At 49.4% G+C, this 16,869-nt stretch overlaps 1 protein-coding gene across 2 annotated transcripts in view; it reads left to right on the forward strand.

Annotated features, from left to right (window-relative positions):
* Positions 1-13,228: 13,228 nt before the first annotated feature.
* The window catches only part of Crhr2 (corticotropin releasing hormone receptor 2), a 43,220-nt gene continuing 39,579 nt past the window's right edge, over positions 13,229-16,869 (forward strand). For both annotated transcript variants that reach the window (XM_021164561.3, XM_021164562.2), the window contains exon 1: positions 13,229-13,445. In XM_021164561.3, the coding sequence (XP_021020220.1) occupies positions 13,374-13,445 (72 nt within the window). In that variant the 5' untranslated portion in view covers positions 13,229-13,373. The remainder of the gene's footprint in view (positions 13,446-16,869) is intronic.

Consider the following 16,869-nt stretch of genomic DNA (forward strand, 5'->3'; position numbering starts at 1 on the left):
AGGTCCATTGCCTAATCTCTCTGTGCTTTCTTCCCTGGGTGGTATGAGGAATATAGAAATTCATGAAGTGCAGTCACCCTCCAGTGCCAGGAAAGACTGAATCCAGGACCTCTGTGAATACTAAATTCCATGGGACTTCAGGTGCCTCACATAAAATGGCATAGTATTTCCATATAATCCCTGCACATCCTGCTGTATACTTCAAATCATCTTCGGATTACTTATAAAGGACACTGCATGTTCTGTAAGTAGCTGCTGATACACTGTTCTGTGAGGGATAATAACAAGAATAGAAGTCCGTGCACATTCAGGGCAGATACAGTTTTTGTCGTTTTGTTTTTCTGGTGCTGGGGCTCCCTTTGTGGATATTACTGACCTGAGTCTGGTTGAGCCCATGGAGGTAGGACCTACAGACACAGGTGGCTTCATGGCTACAGGGACTGGCATCATACCCAGCAAGAGCCAAGGCTTTGTGTACACCAGCCATAACTACTCCAACTTCAGATAACTCACAAAGCCGGATGTTCAGAAACTCGGAAGTCATGGGGCAGTGTGGGATTTCACTTCCCCACTAAACATACCAGTTTCTAAAAATGGTGTTGTGGTGGCCTTCGGGGACACAAAGCAGCAAGATGACTGTCCCTTCTCTCAGCCCAATCACATCCATCCTAAGAATCCCCTGGGACCCATGGCTCACTGTTCCAGGATCATAACCTCTGTTAACCGGCCCAGCTGTTCTCTGATGACAGGGAAGCCAGCGTCTCTGAGAACAGATCCTGGCTCCTTTTGCTTCTCCTCCTGTCCCAGCATATCCTTCTACATGGCCCCTTCTTCCCCTGAGCTGAGCTGGGCCCACACACTGGGATGCATGTGGCTATACTTCATCCCCAGAGCAGCTCCCGGGCTTGGTCTCCACCATCCTCAGATACCTGCCAGGGTTCCACATACACATAACTATAGCTCCAGTGTGACCCCTGCTCCTGCTCCTGCTCCTCTTCCTGCCCCTGCCCCTGCCCCTGCCCCTGCCCCTGCCCCTGCCCCTGCCCCTGCCCCTGCCCCTGCCCCTGCCCCTGCCCCTGCCCCTGCCCCTGCCCTTGCCCCTCCCCTGCCCCTACTCCTGCTCCCCTCTCCTGAGGACACATGAGAAGCCAGGTACTCCCTACTCCAAGTTCAGAATTAACATGCTGGTCTTACTTTCCCTGGAAACCCTCTCCCTCCAGAGTTTCCAGCTGAGGTGAGGAACCACCTATAGGCCTCTCCCTGAGAGCCATTATTAAATGTCTGGCCAAGCCCTTCCCTCCTGGGAGCTGAGGAAAAATTGCAAACCAAGCCATAGCCAATCTCCCCTCTGAAGGTTTTTTTTTTTTCATCTTTAAACAAAATAATCTATGTTAAAATATATAATATGTACCACTAAATTTTGGGACAAAAAAAATAAAACCCTCAAACACGCAATGAAAAAGTCATTGATAGTATTGGTATAGTGCTTCCTTCATTATTAGGACCAAGTAGCTGGCAAGAAATGTAAACAAAGGTTATTTGTGTTCACATGGTTCAGTGGGTACAGCACAACGGGTGGGCGTGGCCGTCAGTGATGCTGGGAATTTACAAGGGAAGTTGGTTCAGCTCTTGACAAATTAGGTAGCAGAATGCTTGGTCAAGAAACACAGAGCTTAGCCCAAAGCAGTGTTCAGGCTAGAAGTGGGTCTAGAAGAAGCAGGGCTCAGCTATGGTCCCCAAAGTCCAGCCCCACTGACTCAACTCTACCGTCATAGGTTCTATAGCCTCCAAAACCAAAATCATCAGCCGGGGACCAAGTGTTCCAACACTAGACCTATGAGAGCACTTCAGAACCTAACAGGAGGTTGCCACAGTCCAGAGTTTATTGATAGACACATGAGCTTCAACCACACTTACAGAAACTAGCCATCCAGCCCCATCGCCAGCTGGCAACACTAAATGTGGAGTCGTGACTTGTAATTCAGATGCATAGGTCAATGGAGTGGACAGGCATAGAACCCAACCATGGAAAACACTACGTATCAACTGGGCAAGGATGTGGTGTCCTGTTGTCTGTCCAAATACCTGATGAGATGCTGTAGTAAGGTATTATCTGGATGTGACTTAGCATCTCAGTCTCTGAAGTAGAAATGTTTAGTTCTTTGGAAAGTTAATTATGCCAAATGATGTTTTCCTGGGGCACACAGGTGAAAGGATGTCTTGCTAAAACAACATGTGAAACACTGTTATCCTAAAGTAGACACAGGTGAAAGGATGTTTGGATATACCAGACATGTGAAAAGACTCTTGATGAGGTATAAATATCACCCCACAGACAGTGGAGGATGAGCGCTGAGCTTTGGTTTGGTTTGCTCTGCCTTACTATTCTTCTCTAATGACACGCATGTATTGGTTCGCCTTACATAGCTTTGTTGAACTCAACATGTGATAACTCTGACATGGAGAGAAACTCGCCCAAGATCATGCGGTTCCTGTGGCAGCTTGCCGCTTCTGTGGCCTCATCTCAGGCTGGTTGGCAAGCCTAGTGGTTTCTTCAGGATTGATTTACAGCGGCCTGGTGTCTGCTTGCTGAACGGGCTGGACTGTAGCTGCTGGTTCGTGCCTGGTGTCTGCCTGCCTAGAGGGCTGGTCTGCAGCTACTGAATCATATTTGGTGTTTGCTATGGGACTGAGCTGCTGCCAAAGAAGAGCAAGCTCACCCGGAAGAACTATTGCTGAACAGGTCCACTCCCCCCACATCCTAACGACTTTTCTCTTCCACTCCCTCTGCTGGGTGGTGGGCTAGAGGAGAGGGTGAACCCTTATTAAAAGTAAGTTGTAAAAGTATTTATGCCTACATGTCTCTTTTAATACAGCTAATTACTCTTCTTAATGTGGGTGGACTTCATGTAGTCAGTTAGAGGGTTAAGAGCAAGGACTGAGGTTTTTCCCAAAGGACAAAGAACCGGGTCTCAAGACTTCCCCATGGAGGCCCTGCTGTTCATCAGCTCTCCTGTACAGCATCCCACCTGTGTATTTGCACCCTTACACATGAGCACTCCTTTCCATCAGCCCATCTCTGCATCATCCATGCCAGTGCTATTAGTCCTGCGCACACACTGGACTTCCTGGTCTGTTTGGCATGTCCTGAAAAACCTCAAACTCATGATTGCAATCACAACTCTTAATAGAACTCTGCCCTGCTCCATAGAATTCAGATTTGCCATATTCTACAACAGCATGAGTTAATCCTTTGAAACATTTATCCATTCATCTATCTATCTACCCACCTATCTACATACCCATCTTCCTACCTACATACCTTATCTATCTATCTATCTATCTATCTATCTATCTATCTATCTATCTATCTACCTAACTACCTATCTCTATCATCTATCTAGCTGTTTATCTGTCCATCTATCTGTCTATCTACATCTATCTATTTGTCTATAATCTCTCTCTTGCTGGTTCTCTGAAGAATTCTAAATCTGTGAAGACAAAATGTCAGGGATGTTCTGAGATCCTTTGGTGAAGCAGAACTCAAAAGAAAAGATGAAGTAGCCATATTGCCACAGTGCCTCAGGGGCTCTGATCATTTTGGGGGCACCCCTTTCTACTGTAATAGCTGTCTCACCAAACATACCCTATAGCACTCCCCTAACAGGGGAACACATTGCAGAGCTCTCTGTGGCTTGCATGGTGGGCAATGTGTAGGCCCTAGATAGCCTCAGTCCCCCAGCCAAAGCAAGTAAGCCCTGTGCCTGGCAGAGGCAAGGCCAGAGACAGCAAAGCCAACAACAGCTTGTAAGGAGAAATGGGACATTGAGTCAACAGGAAGAGGACAGATTATAGCTAAGTGTTCTCATAACAAGAGTGGCTGCACCCTGTTTGCAGCTGAGGAGTTGTGGGGGTCCCATGTGCAGACTTATATAAGCCACAGAGAAGAGATACACATGGGATCCAGAAGCTGAAACTAGGCTCAGAGATGACCATGAGAACACAGATTTCCTGGAATATGTGATGGTCTCACCCTCCCCTGGGAGGCAGGATAGCATGCTCACAACAACTTGAATTAAATCCCAAAGGGCAGCCTCCGCCACACTCCAAGAGATTCAAATGGGAGAAGCTACAAGAAACTTCATAAAGCAAGAATGGCAGGGCAGTGCTCTGTCTGCTCAGGCCATTCTTTGAGCTCTGTCCCTGGCCAATATTGTTGATGCCTTTGTCTGTCTCAGGAAGGTAGGCAAGGTGTCAGGACGCATTAGCTCCACCCCTCATAACCTCCCTAGCCCCAAGACGTACTTTTCAGAACTTTGTCTTATTTCAAGAATTCTAAGGGCTATGGAGGGAGGAGAGCAGAGTGCAAAGGAGGGTATTTCACTCTTCTTCACTGGCAGGTGGCTCAGGTCAAGGGAATGAAGTGCAACTTCCAGCAGCCAGTGGAGCATGGTGATGCTCTGTGGATCTAAGAGGCCATCAGCCAGCTCCTAGCCAGAGCATGGGCAAGTGAAAACCAGAAGGACACTGGGAATGGAGACCAGAGCCTTGAAAATTCCAAATTCTTCAGTCTCTTCCAGGACACAAGGCAGTCATTGGACAGATGAGAAACTTGAGGCCCCTGTGGGTCGAACCACTTTCCAAGGGCTTCCGGAAAATAAGCTGTTCAATGAATTGGAATCCTCCATTCAGGCCCATGCTCTAGGCCTAGTGGAATAGGCAGGGACAAACCCCTCAAGGTGCTGGCCTTAGGGCTCCACCCTTACTTAGTCCAGGGCTACCAGAACAGTACACTGATGTGCCTTGCTAGCCTGTATCATCTCAACACCAGACTGGACAATTTATGATGAACACTGACATTTCTTGGCTCTGGTAACTGGGATGTCCAAGGTTGAGGAACTTTCTCCTGTGTTCACATAGAGAGGGCATTACATGGGAGAAAGTGGAGGAACTTGTAAGCTCGGATCTCTCCTTTAAATAAAGCCTCCAGTCCCCACATGGAGGCCTAGCCTCATGACCTTGTGTAACTCTAATGACTTCCCAAAGGCTGCCCTCCAGATACCATAAACACATACATTTGTGCATTGCCTTAGTGAGCATTTCTATTGCTGTGATAGAACACTATGACCAAAAGCACCTTAAGGGTTTATTTCATCTTAAAGCTTTTATGTCCATCCTTCAGCCAAGTCAAGGTAGGAACCTGGAGGCAGGATCCAGAGATCTCCAAGGTAGGATCCAGAGGCCTTGGAGAAAGCTTACTGGCTTGTCCATCATGGCTTCCTAAGTCTGCTTTCATATAGCACCCAGCCCCACCTGCCAAGGGCTGGTACCACTCTCAGTGAGCTGAGCCTTCCCACATCAATCATCAGTCAAGAAAATGCCCTGCAGTCTTGCCTGCAGGCCAATCCTATGAAGGCATTTTCCCCAATTAAGATCCCTTGTTCCCAGATGACCCTAGCTTGTGTCAAGCTGACATGAAAACTAACCAGCATAATTAAGTTGCCAATGCATGAACTTTGGGGTACACTCAACCCACAGCATGGTTTCCTATGATTCTCATTTTGTCTTCACATAGTCCAAAGAGAATGCAGCTTTCTAAACACAGGCAACTCCATTAGAAAAGGCAGCCCCCTGCCTTACCTGGTGGATCCCACCTTCCTATAGTGCAAGTGCTTTAATCAACAGCTTTCAGAAGTGCTCCTAAGCCACTGGGCCCAGCATTTTCCCAGTGAAGACCAATCCAAGGCCCTTGTAGCCACACAGAACTCCCACTTCTACTGATCTGATGTCCCAGGCTTCTGTCCCTGGGCACCCCAAGTCCAAGGCCCAATAAGTCACTACACAGAACTACAAGGACAGTCTGGCTCACAAGTGCTAAAAGCCTAAGCCAGTGAGTGGACTGCATGGCTGTGGAGGCCCCTTCCAGCTCATACCCCTGGGGGAGTTGCATCTGGATAAGGAATCAGGGTACCAGAAATACTAATTTACAAGATTCACAAGAGTCTCCTAGCTGATCCCAACCTGGCCACACTCCACTATGTTCCTACAGTTCCTATTTGGCCATGTCCTTCCAAATCCAAGACCTCAGCCAGACTGCCTTATACAACTGCATGCTTCATGGACTTGGCTCTCTCACTGCCCACTTCACTCATAGTTTGGATTGAATGTGTACCTTCCCCCTTCCCCCCAAGTCCCTCAGTTTTCATGTAGAAGTCCTAACTACCAGCACAATGGGATTATAGGTAGATTTTCTAGAAGGTAAAGATACCACATAGATGGCATCTTCACAAGAGGTTCGGTGCCTTTAATGGGCACTTTATGGCTTGTCTATGTGTGAAGACACAAGAGAAACAGGTTACAAATCAAGATGTAGGTCCAGAGGCAGGATCTGCTGGAACCTTCATCTTGGTCTTCGTAGCTCTAAACCCGAAAGCTAAATGTTTTAAGCTTAGTGGCATTTTGATTTAGTGGACCAAACTGACAAAGACAGCTGTGCCCACCCTTCTAGGAAAGATCTCTCTCAGGCAAACCAGTCTTGGCCTGTCCTTGACCCCAGGGACCCATTCTTCCATCACAACATCCCTCCCGCTGCCCTCCCTCACTGTCAAGGAGCAGGTCTATACAGATGTTCCCTGCTTCCTGATCCACTGTCTGTGATCACTCTTACTCTCTCTTGTGGTCTTAGTCTGGTAACTTGTGTCCCCACCAAGCTGCAACAGTCAGTGTCTTCTTGCCCTCCCTGCACCCTGCACTTAAGAGTTACTCAATAAATAAACTAGTATTAAATTCTAATTTGGGGAAGCTGGAGAGATGACTCAGTGGTTAAGAGCATTGGCTGCTCTTCCAAAGGTCTTGAGTTCAATTGTAGGCAACCACATGGTGGCTCACAACCATCTGCAATGGGATTTGATGCCCTGTTCTAGAGTGCATGAAAACAGTGTGTGTGTGTGTGTGTGTGTGTGTGTGTGTACTCATATATATAAGTCTTTTTTTTTTTAATTCCAGTGGTGGCTTCTACTGTCTAAGCTCCTGCAGGAGTCCAGAAAAATGGGAGCAGACGCCTACTGTGTGATGTCCTCCTTCAGTTCCTCTGTCCCTCACTGTCCCATGCCTCTTGCCTTGAGACTCCCATGCATTCAGGACTCAGCAAACATGTGCTATTCTAGGCACCCATGGCCATACTTTGTATGCAGTTTTGAGTGTAGTAGTTTCTAGTGCTTGTTGTTGTGAAAAGAAATAAAAAGGGGAGTAGCCCTGCACACATACTAACTTTCCAGTCAAGTAGGGAACATGTGTTAGTGTATCCCTACTGGCACTGTAGCCAATTTAGCATACTTTGTCGGGTTTGCACAACAATAAAGTCACCTTGTCACACATCTCTGAGTATGCTCCCACCTTGAAGTAACTCGTGACCATAAATAACTATACTCCTTCACATTTCTAAGCTCAGGTTCCACCTTGCTCCTCTTGGTACCCTCCATGAGACAGAGTCCTTTCTTACTGTATAGGTGAAGGGACTGATGTAGAAGGGGGGAAGGAACAAACTGAACATCACAGGGCTACAATAACCAGTGGAGCAGGGGCAGAGGCAGTCCCCACAGAGAGGACCCTGAAGGCCCTGGAAAGGCCACCTCCTCCCAGGGGCCAGTAGTGACCTGTCCTGCACTGACTGCCCTTGGGATCCTTTCCACAGGCTTCTGCCAAGCCCTGTTTTGGGCACTGCTCCTGGGAGGAGCCTACACATGGGACAAGGGGACAACTGTGAAACCACAAACATGACAACTGGAGCCAGGCTTGAGTGCCACTCCAGGACCAGAGTACAAACCAGTCCAGAAAACACAAGCCCTGCAGCTGTTCCCAGGCCTGAAGTCCAAGGCTTCTTTGTGAGCAGGTAAAAAAACCTCTGCCAAGACTGAATCAAAGACAGTGATTGGTTTATCTTAAAGACAGAGGTTGGCAAAGGTGCATCATAACTCTTGTTTAGAGCCAGTGGTCCCGAACCAGAATCCGGGGAAAGAGAGGGTGATAGTCTGTGGAAAAAAATAAAAATAAAAATGAGCAAAATCAGCGCCCATTTTGTCATCGATGCTATAGAAGTACGTCTGAAATTTCACAGCAAAACACCTGCATGTGGGGTTAAATTTGTGTGACTCCCACTAGCATAATCACTCTATAGAGACCTGCGTGCTGCCTGGCAGCAGGCGTGGGCAAGGTGAGGGGGACTCCCTCTGTGTGACTCAGGTTTCTCCCCTGCTGTGATGTCTGGTTCTAGAAAAGAGGTGAACCAGTGTGGTATCTTAAGGGCAGTCGGGGCTTCTGGCTCTCACGGGCCCTGCCTTTCCTAAGCCTCATCCATGAATTGGGAGGCTTGTCTGGTGTCTTGCCAGAGCTGCCAACTGCCCACTCTCCCTCCTTCACTTCAGGCTCTACCTTCAACCCAAGGCCACCCTGCAGCCGAAGGAGATGTGCTTGTCCCCCACTCCACCCCCTGCTCCAAGTTGTGTCCAGCCCAAAGTCCCGAATTCCCACATCCAATTTTCAAAGCCATATTTTTCTTTCATAGTTATATACAATGACCCAGCCATGTCCCTGTCTTCTTAACAGAAATCCCACAATATCCTAAAAGCACCAGTTCCAAGGCCTGGGGACAGTGTCTCCTAATGTCTTCCTGGAAGCCATTTACACTGGATTCTCCAAGCATCCTCTGCATTGCTCAGAATTCCCTGGAGGATAAGCAGCTAAAACATATTCAAAACTACCCCAGAAGACTGGAAAACTCATTGAAAAGCTCCCGCACTATCTTCTCTACTCAACTATGTGTGGTGAGCCACACTGATAAATTGACTGAGCAACACAGCCCCTGGTTCTGTGTGGGAGGAGAGGGGAATGCATTCTCTTTGGAGACCCAAGGTAGGGCCTCATCAGGTTAGTTCAGATCAGCTGTCCATCTGCCTACTCACCCACTGTGGATGGTGGAGTAAAGCCATCTCATTGATCCCAGCCATCAGTGCACTTAGAGGACCACCGCAAGCCCTCTGCTGATCAGACGACATGGCTGGAAAAGAATATGCATTCCCAAAGAGGAGCGTGGGTTCTTGGGAGGTGGGACACCCTTAGAATTCATAATGGCCATGACCCTCCAAAAACCAACTGCACATCAAATACACAGTGTATCTGTAGTGTAGAGAAAGAGAAATGGAGCAGCCTGAGCATGTGAAGAGAGATGGAACTGGAGACTCGAGGGTAGAGAGTAGTCTGCTGTGAGTGGCCAGCCCTGATACCTGGAGGCATGGTGAGGTCCCAGCCCAAGTTGTCACTGAGGGCCATATCTGGGTCCATGGCTACACAGTGGGAAGGGTCAGTGTTAATCTTACCACTAGAGAACATGGGAACATCCTTGGTCCGGCAGCTGATGGATGTCCAGAGCTGATCCTGCCTCTCACTAGCTGCAGTGCTCTGCAGAGCTGGCCAGCCCCATTTCTCACTAGCAGCAGCATTGGGAGAGTGGGCCCCGAGCCTCACGCGGGCACAGCCGTGGAGCTGGCTCTGCTGTTGAGGGTATAGGTGAGCCAGCCCCAAGGACGTGAGGGTGGGTCAACTGACATTGCCATCTGTCTGTCAATGGAGTGGCACAGGTGCAGAGCTGATGGTGGCAGGGGTGCTGGTGAGCTCAAGGGTGGAGTGCTGAGAGAAGGCCCTGCCACTGGGCTGTTGTGAGGTGGCATGGGTGTGGGGGAGATGCTTCCCCCATCCCCTCCCACACCTTCAGTACTCAGAAAGCTAGCCCCAAGGGTGTGAGAGCAGGAGATCTGACCCTGCCTTAAGTTGATGGTGTCATTGGGTCACCTAGCCAGAGCAGTGCTGGAGAGCTTACCCGGGTGGTGTTGATAGAGGAGCGCTGACATGCTGACCAGCTCAGCCGCTACGCAGGCCCAGATCCAGGACTCTGAATTGGCCCACTCCAAATCTACATCATCTGTGGACCTTTGGGACTCCAGAAAGGGCCCACAAATTTTGCTGAATCAAAGCTTCAGGATCTGTATGACACAGGACAACAACAGGATAACCCGGAGGAGTCCTGGTGAGGGTCTAATATTGATGGTGTCATAGAAGCCAGAGATCTCAATCCAGACCAATGACTCATTACAATGAACATCTGCAAGTGGGGATGTGTGGACAGACAGACAGATATACACTGTGACATACTACAGTTTCTATGAGATATCTTCTCTGCTTTGGTGTGTGTATGTGTGTGTGTGTGTTATTTGGGGGGGGGTACAAGAATGAAGGGCAGATATGAGAGGACAGGGAGAAGAGCAGTGCTGGAGTACATGATGTGAAATTCACAAAAAAATCAATAAACAGTTAAAAATAATATTATACAGGTTATGCTTACATATTTAAGGATATATATATGTATACAATTAATGGGAAAGAGGCTGTGATTCTGAAGGAGAGCAAGATGAGGTATACGGTAGGGTTTGGAGGGAGGACGGAGAAAGGAGAAATGATGTAATTGTATTTATTATAACCTCAAAAAGATGAGAAGAGAGAGAGGGGGGGGAGATGATGCAGGACAGCCAACAGAAAAACCACAGGCAAAGCTGCAGCCTGATCCCTTAGGGAGCTCTGGAGAATCAATGATACCTCCAGACAAAGGGACTCTTGTCAGTCAGTGATGCTAGGGCTGTCCCTGAAGGGAAAACTAACTCCTGGATACTTGGGCATTCGATCTGGTTTTAATGAAAAGGAAATCTAGTTTTTTGAATGCAGTTCTTCAAATAGGACTCCAGGTTGGATGTGGACATGTGTTTGGAAATGCAGGAAAGCCAAGACAGCAGCACTTCTAAGGACTAAGTGTGTATGCCCCTCCCCCACATTCACGATTGGCCCTACTCCAAACGGTTTTGAAACCTTTGGCAGGTTTTCAGGTTAGTTGAAGCTGTGCAAATGTGGCCCCAAGAAAGACTCTTTCTCTTAGAAGAAGAGCAGACCATGAGAAGACACAGGAAGGCCGCCATCTACAAATCAAGAATTCCTCCACTGAGACTGACAGCAACTGCAAGCACACCTCAGATTCCCCAGCCCTCAGAACCACCCTAAATGTGGCATTGTGTCATGGTGGTCAGGCAACCCAGGCAAACCTGCCAGGATGGAAAGTATGGTGAGTATCAACATCAGCCTGTCTTTCACTCTCTGGGCCACACCGTCCTTACCTCAGCTGGACTCTAGCTATGCTCTACCCATCCTGTCCTGGCCCAGCTCCTGCCTACTGCTCACCTTGAATCCTCCAACTCACTGGAGGTCTTCCCTTTTCCATTCTCCTAAGCCCTTCAAAGGGTGCCTGCAACACCTGTCCCAGAAAGTCCCAAGCTCACCACAAGAACTGCCCAGAACTCCTACAATCCCCTCCCTTCATCTCTTTTCTTTTCTCGCTCACCTTTTCTCTACCCACCACTCCCCTCCTTTCCCCTTCCCTCCCCTTCCGTTCCTCTTCCCCTCCCTTGGAGACTGTGGTGGTTGTCCTGAAGATGTCCTCTTTGACCTTGGCATCCACTGTGAGACAGGCACCAGGCGTGTTCCACAAAGAGGACTCAACAAAGCTGCACACCCTACTCTGGCTGGTCCAGTCAACTCTCTCCAAGCCTACAATTCCAAATACTGTTGAGCCCTTTCCTCCTGCAAGAGCCCCCTCTGATCAGGACATTTGCCTGAGTCCAGTAACGTCAGTTCCTGCCTAGGACTTGGGAAAGAAGTTCCCTCCCTAACCCCTGTCATCTCCAAAATGAACAGGAAGTCTGGGCCATTGTTCCTCAGAGTTTCCCTTGAAGATTTCCCTTGTACTAAGTGTCTTAGCTAGGGGTTTACGGCTGTGAAGAGATACCATGACCAAGGCAACTCTCATAAAGGAAAACATTGAATTGGGGCTGGCTTACAGTTTCAGAGACTTAGCTCATTATCATCCTAGTGGGAAGCACAGCAGGGTGCAGGCAGACGTGGTGCTGGAGAAGCTGAGAGTTCTACAACTTGATCTGAAGGTAGCCAGGGAGGCGGCTGGATTTGTTTCACACTGGGTGTAGCTTGAGCATTTTAGACCTCAAAATCCCTCCTCCACAGTGATATACATTTCCTCTAACAAAGTCACACTTCCTAACAGTGCCACTCCCCATAGGCCAAAACTCATGAATCTATGGGGGCCAAGCCTATTCGCACCACACCAACCATGGAGCCAAGTTCTGTGCCAAAAAGGAGGGGAAAGTGAAGAGGAGACAGGAGGGGAAGGCCACACTCATCCAGGCAGAGAAAATCAGAGAACAGTTCCTATTGGTGAGCCTTGGCAGGTCCCACTGAGGCTCTGAGATTGGAGAGAGAGAGAGAGAGAGAGAGAGAGAGAGAGAGAGAGAGAGAGAGAGAGAGAGAGAGAGAGAAGGGGGCAGCAGGATCAGGGAAGAGAGTTACCCAAGGAGAAAGCCAGTCATTATTTTAGGCAGAATGAACAAAGGAAAGAGAGTTTCTGAGTTCTCCATTGCCTCTACTGCATGGCTGTATCTCCAGGAAAAGCCTGTACCTCTTAATCACATTCCTAGAATGCCTTCCCCTCAAAGCCAGGGGACAACCACTGCTTAAGCTTTTAACCCCTGCACAATAGGTCTACTTGTCAGGAGCAAAGCCTGTGTGCTCCCAAGCCCTGCACCTGTCACCATTCAGGGCAGGGATGCGCAGCCCCACCTGGTTCTGGGTCTCAGGATCTGCATCCCAGCACTGGAGTCCAAATCCCTTGGAGTTCCCCTCCCCCACGCGCTCTTACTGTTTTGGTTTGTGTTGTTGTTGTTTTGACATAATTTCAAACATACAGAGGAGTTGTGCAAGATCACACCCACATCCCCCACTGTCCAGGCCTCCCCATGTGAGCTACACCAACATGCAGATTTCCACGTTCTTCTAGGCTTGTGGGCCAGTTTGAAGAGTAACTTGGGTAACTGGGACTGCTCAAACAAGTGGGGAGTCCTGGTCCCAGTAGTCTCAGCCAACCCCCATGAATCCTCGGGCCCTCCTGGCTCTGAGGAGCTCCAGCCCCAGCAATGCTGGTGGGAAGACCATACACACTAAGCCCTGCTCTGGGAACTGGAGTTTGTCCCCTGGCCGCCTGCAGAAGTTGCTGCCCAGAGCCAGCTATAAATAACCATGGGGCGGTGTCACTGCTACCCTGGGCGAGGCGGGTGAAGAATGCCCTGGTGCCCAGGGCTTTACCTTGACGGGTAGGTCGGGCAGGGTAGGACAGGCCTAAGGGAGAGGCCGGACAGACCTCCTTCGGAAGCAGCCACTTCTGGTCCCCATCCCTGGAGCAAGCGAGCGGCAGGATCTGCTGTCCCATGGGGACCCCAGGCTCTCTTCCCAGTGCACAGCTCCTCCTCTGCCTGTTTTCCCTGCTTCCAGTGCTCCAGGTAAGTGGCTGTGCTGGGGCTGTGACAGAGGGAAGGAGGGGAGTCTCATGACTTGGTGGCTGGGTAGCACTCGGGGTCTATGTCTCTGAAAAGGAGACAGAGTCTCATACCTAGATGGGACAGAAAAAGAAGCAAGGATACTAACATCAGTCAAGATGAGAAAGGAAGGCCTGGGAGGCTGAGCATGGGGCTCTGAGGTGACACCATCCTGGGTGAGACTGTCCTGTATGGTTAGCAATAGCCTAACAATTCTCTAGATATGCTCTTCTGTCAAGCCTACCCCGCAGCTCCTTCCCCCACAGCTCTCTTCTCTACCCTTTCCAACAGAGAGCACTCCCCTCACCCACTACTGCCTGTCTCCACCTCTACGAAACCCCAGTATCAAATGAGCCATGACCAGAGAGGGCCAGGAGAAAACCTGCCTCTACTGGTCCTAACCCAGAAGCAGTACCTCTGAGGAGTTAGTATGGAGGATGGTGGAGAGAGAGAGAGAGAGAGAGAGAGAGAGAGAGAGAGAGAGAGAGAGAGAGGAGAGGAGAGGAGAGGAGAGGAGAGGAGAGGAGAGGAGAGGAGAGGAGAGGAGAGGAGAGGAGAGGAGAGGAGAGGAGAGGAGAGGAGAGGAGAGGAGAGGAGAGGAGAGGAGAGGAGAGGAGAGGAGAGGAGAGGAGAGGAGAGGAGAGGAGAGGAGAGGAGAGGAGAGGAGAGGAGAGGAGAGGAGAGGAGAGGAGAGGAGAGGAGAGGAGAGGAGAGGAGAGGAGAGGAGAGGAGAGGAGAGGAAGAGGGTGTGGAAGCAATCAACTGCCAAGTGTCTTTTCATTTTACATGTAGGGAAACTGAGGCCCAGAGAGCAAGGTTACCTTCCTAAGACTATACTTCTCATGGAAAAAAAAAAAAAAAACTACCTTCAAATCATCCCAAGAGACAGAGCCCTGGAGTAACTTCAGGGATAGCATCTTAAACTTCAGTGTCCCCAGATGTGCTAGGACTGATCCATTAGACAGTCATTCCAGACACGCAGTGAACGTCTGCTATCTGAGGCACAATGGCTTTTGCCAGCTTGGACAGGCTCCTCAAACTTACCCAGCCTCAGTTACCTTATCAGGAAAAGAAAGATACTCCCTCAACAGGGTCATCCTGGAGAAGAACTGGGATGACACATGTCAAGCCTTAAGGCACGGTGCTTGCATGGGTGCCAGGGGCGAGGACATGAGGGCCCTGTCCTGCCGGAGGCCTGGCTAGGGCCAGGAGGTGGGTACCAGACTGAAGCATGGGCCATGAGTCTCAACACCCTTCAGGGCCAGCCCAGGCCCATCTGTGCCTTCTCTAAGGTCCCCAGCCTGAGAGAGAAATGAGTACCTTGCCCAAAGTCACCTCAACGTATCAGCAGCTGGAGAGTAAATACACCTTGGTCTTTCTGATGCCCCCCCCTCCCAAGCTCAACCTTCTTCTCCCTGGGTCCTCTTGGTAATAGGATTGGTTTCTGGGTGCTTGGCCAACTATTCTGAGATTTCAGCCCCCAGGGAAGTGGGAACTCGAGAGCCAGGCAGCAGTGTGGAGGAAAAGCAGCAGGAGCATTGTGGCTCCAAAGGGAGGAAGGACACGGTCGTGCAAGCCCACCCTGGGCGTCTGCCTGGTGGGTTCCCAGGCAGAAAGGGCCCTGTCAGGAAGAGAAGCAAAGAAATAGCTATGCTTGTAACCGGTATAAATTGGGTCCAGAGAAAGAGATAAAGAGGTGTGAGAGACCCCAGCAGGAAGTGGAGGATTCTGGTGGGAGGAGGCAGATCAATAGGTGTGTGTGTGTGTGTGTGTGTGTGTGTGTGTGTGTGTGTGTGTGTGTGAAGGCCGAGGGGCCTTGCCTCTGAAAAAGATCTGCACCCTGGGCACACGAGGAGAACTCTAAACTGGAGTAGGGCTGAGGCTGGTTTCCAGGAGAGAGGACAGGATAGGAGAATATTCCTCCTCCAGAGCCTGGAGCGTGTAGCCAGTCTTTGAACTCGGACTTGCAGCTTATCTTCCAGGGCCTCTGGAGGCCGCAGAGAAACGGTGTATCCTGCATGCCAGAGCGTGCCCTGGTTCCCCAGAGGAGTGGTCTAGACAGGGTGAGCACACTAGGTGACATGGTCCATGACTCCTAACTTTTTAAGTAAAACTTCCATTTTGGATTTCACATTTTGGCATTGTGGGTTGTTCTCTTCACTTCAGCCAGTGCCGTCCACCTAAATATTCCAAATTCTTGGGAAACTGCCAAGTCTGAAACACTTGCAGCCCTGCAAGCAAGCATGGCAAATGAAAACACTCCACCTGCCTTCCCTCCAGTCAGCTGCACCTCTGGGAGGGCTTCAGGAGCCCAGGCTCTCCCAGCCTCTCTCCCTGGGATGGGGAAGCTTACTCTTGAGGTCTCAAGACAACCTCCTACAGAGGTTTTCTCTAGAAAACTTCTGCTGGTTTTCATCCAGAGAAGGCCGGCCCAGCAAAGGGAGGAGACACCGAGAAGTCTGGCTGCCTTCAAATAGCTGTAGAAAACTGGACTTTACATAACCCACTCCATCCTCTCTCAAAATTGAGTCCTGGCCTTTAATACCACCCTTCTCCATTACCACACACATACACACACACACTGTCCCTTGCCAAGAGTGCAGTATACCCAGGGCCATTTCCCAGAAGCTCTGTCATCTAATGCCTGCCCACCAAAAATTTAACTCCATTTGGAGTGTTTTCTAACCTAATCAGCTAATTTAGTCTCTTTGGCTTTGCCATTTTGCCAGTGTTTAAGTATTTCTTTTTTTTTTTCTGAAGTAATTTGTCTACAGGACGCTGCCTACTGAGTTCCGCAGAACTCAGATGTCCTGAATTGCTGCTCTAGAATGACGGCATGGCTCAGCGACCTCCTATTTTACTTCATCTGATTGGCACGAGTTTGTTTAGTAGGACTATTCAGAATTCTAACTTCTGAAGATGGCATCTTAGATCTACAGAATCAGGGGGATGGCCTGCTCTGCATCCTGACTTTGGTTTTCTGGGCAGCTGGCCTGGGCATAGCATGTAGGGCTCCAGCTAGGTGTTACGTGATTCCCTGCTTGAAGCTTCAAGACAACACAGGGAACCCAGACCTTAGGCCCTCTTATCTCCATCTGTGAGCTGAGGAGGAGAGGGGAGATCAGGGCTCATGGTCACTGCTCTGGTGAAGGGCAAGGTCATCTAAAAAAACATTTATCTTAACAAAAAAAAAAAAACCTTGATTTTAAGCTGGGCGTGCTGGTGCACACCTTTAATCCCAGCACTCAGGAGGCAGAAGCAGGTAGATTTCTGAGTTCGAAGCCAGACTGGTCTACAAAGTGAGTTCCAGGACAGCCAGGGCTACACAGAGAAACCCTGTCTTGAAAAACCAAATAATAATGATAATAATAATAGTAATAATAATAAT

The sequence above is a fragment of the Mus caroli genome, unplaced genomic scaffold, assembly GCF_978045245.1.
Source record: "Mus caroli unplaced genomic scaffold, Mus_caroli_1 scaffold_7, whole genome shotgun sequence".
NCBI lineage: Eukaryota > Metazoa > Chordata > Mammalia > Rodentia > Muridae > Mus > Mus caroli.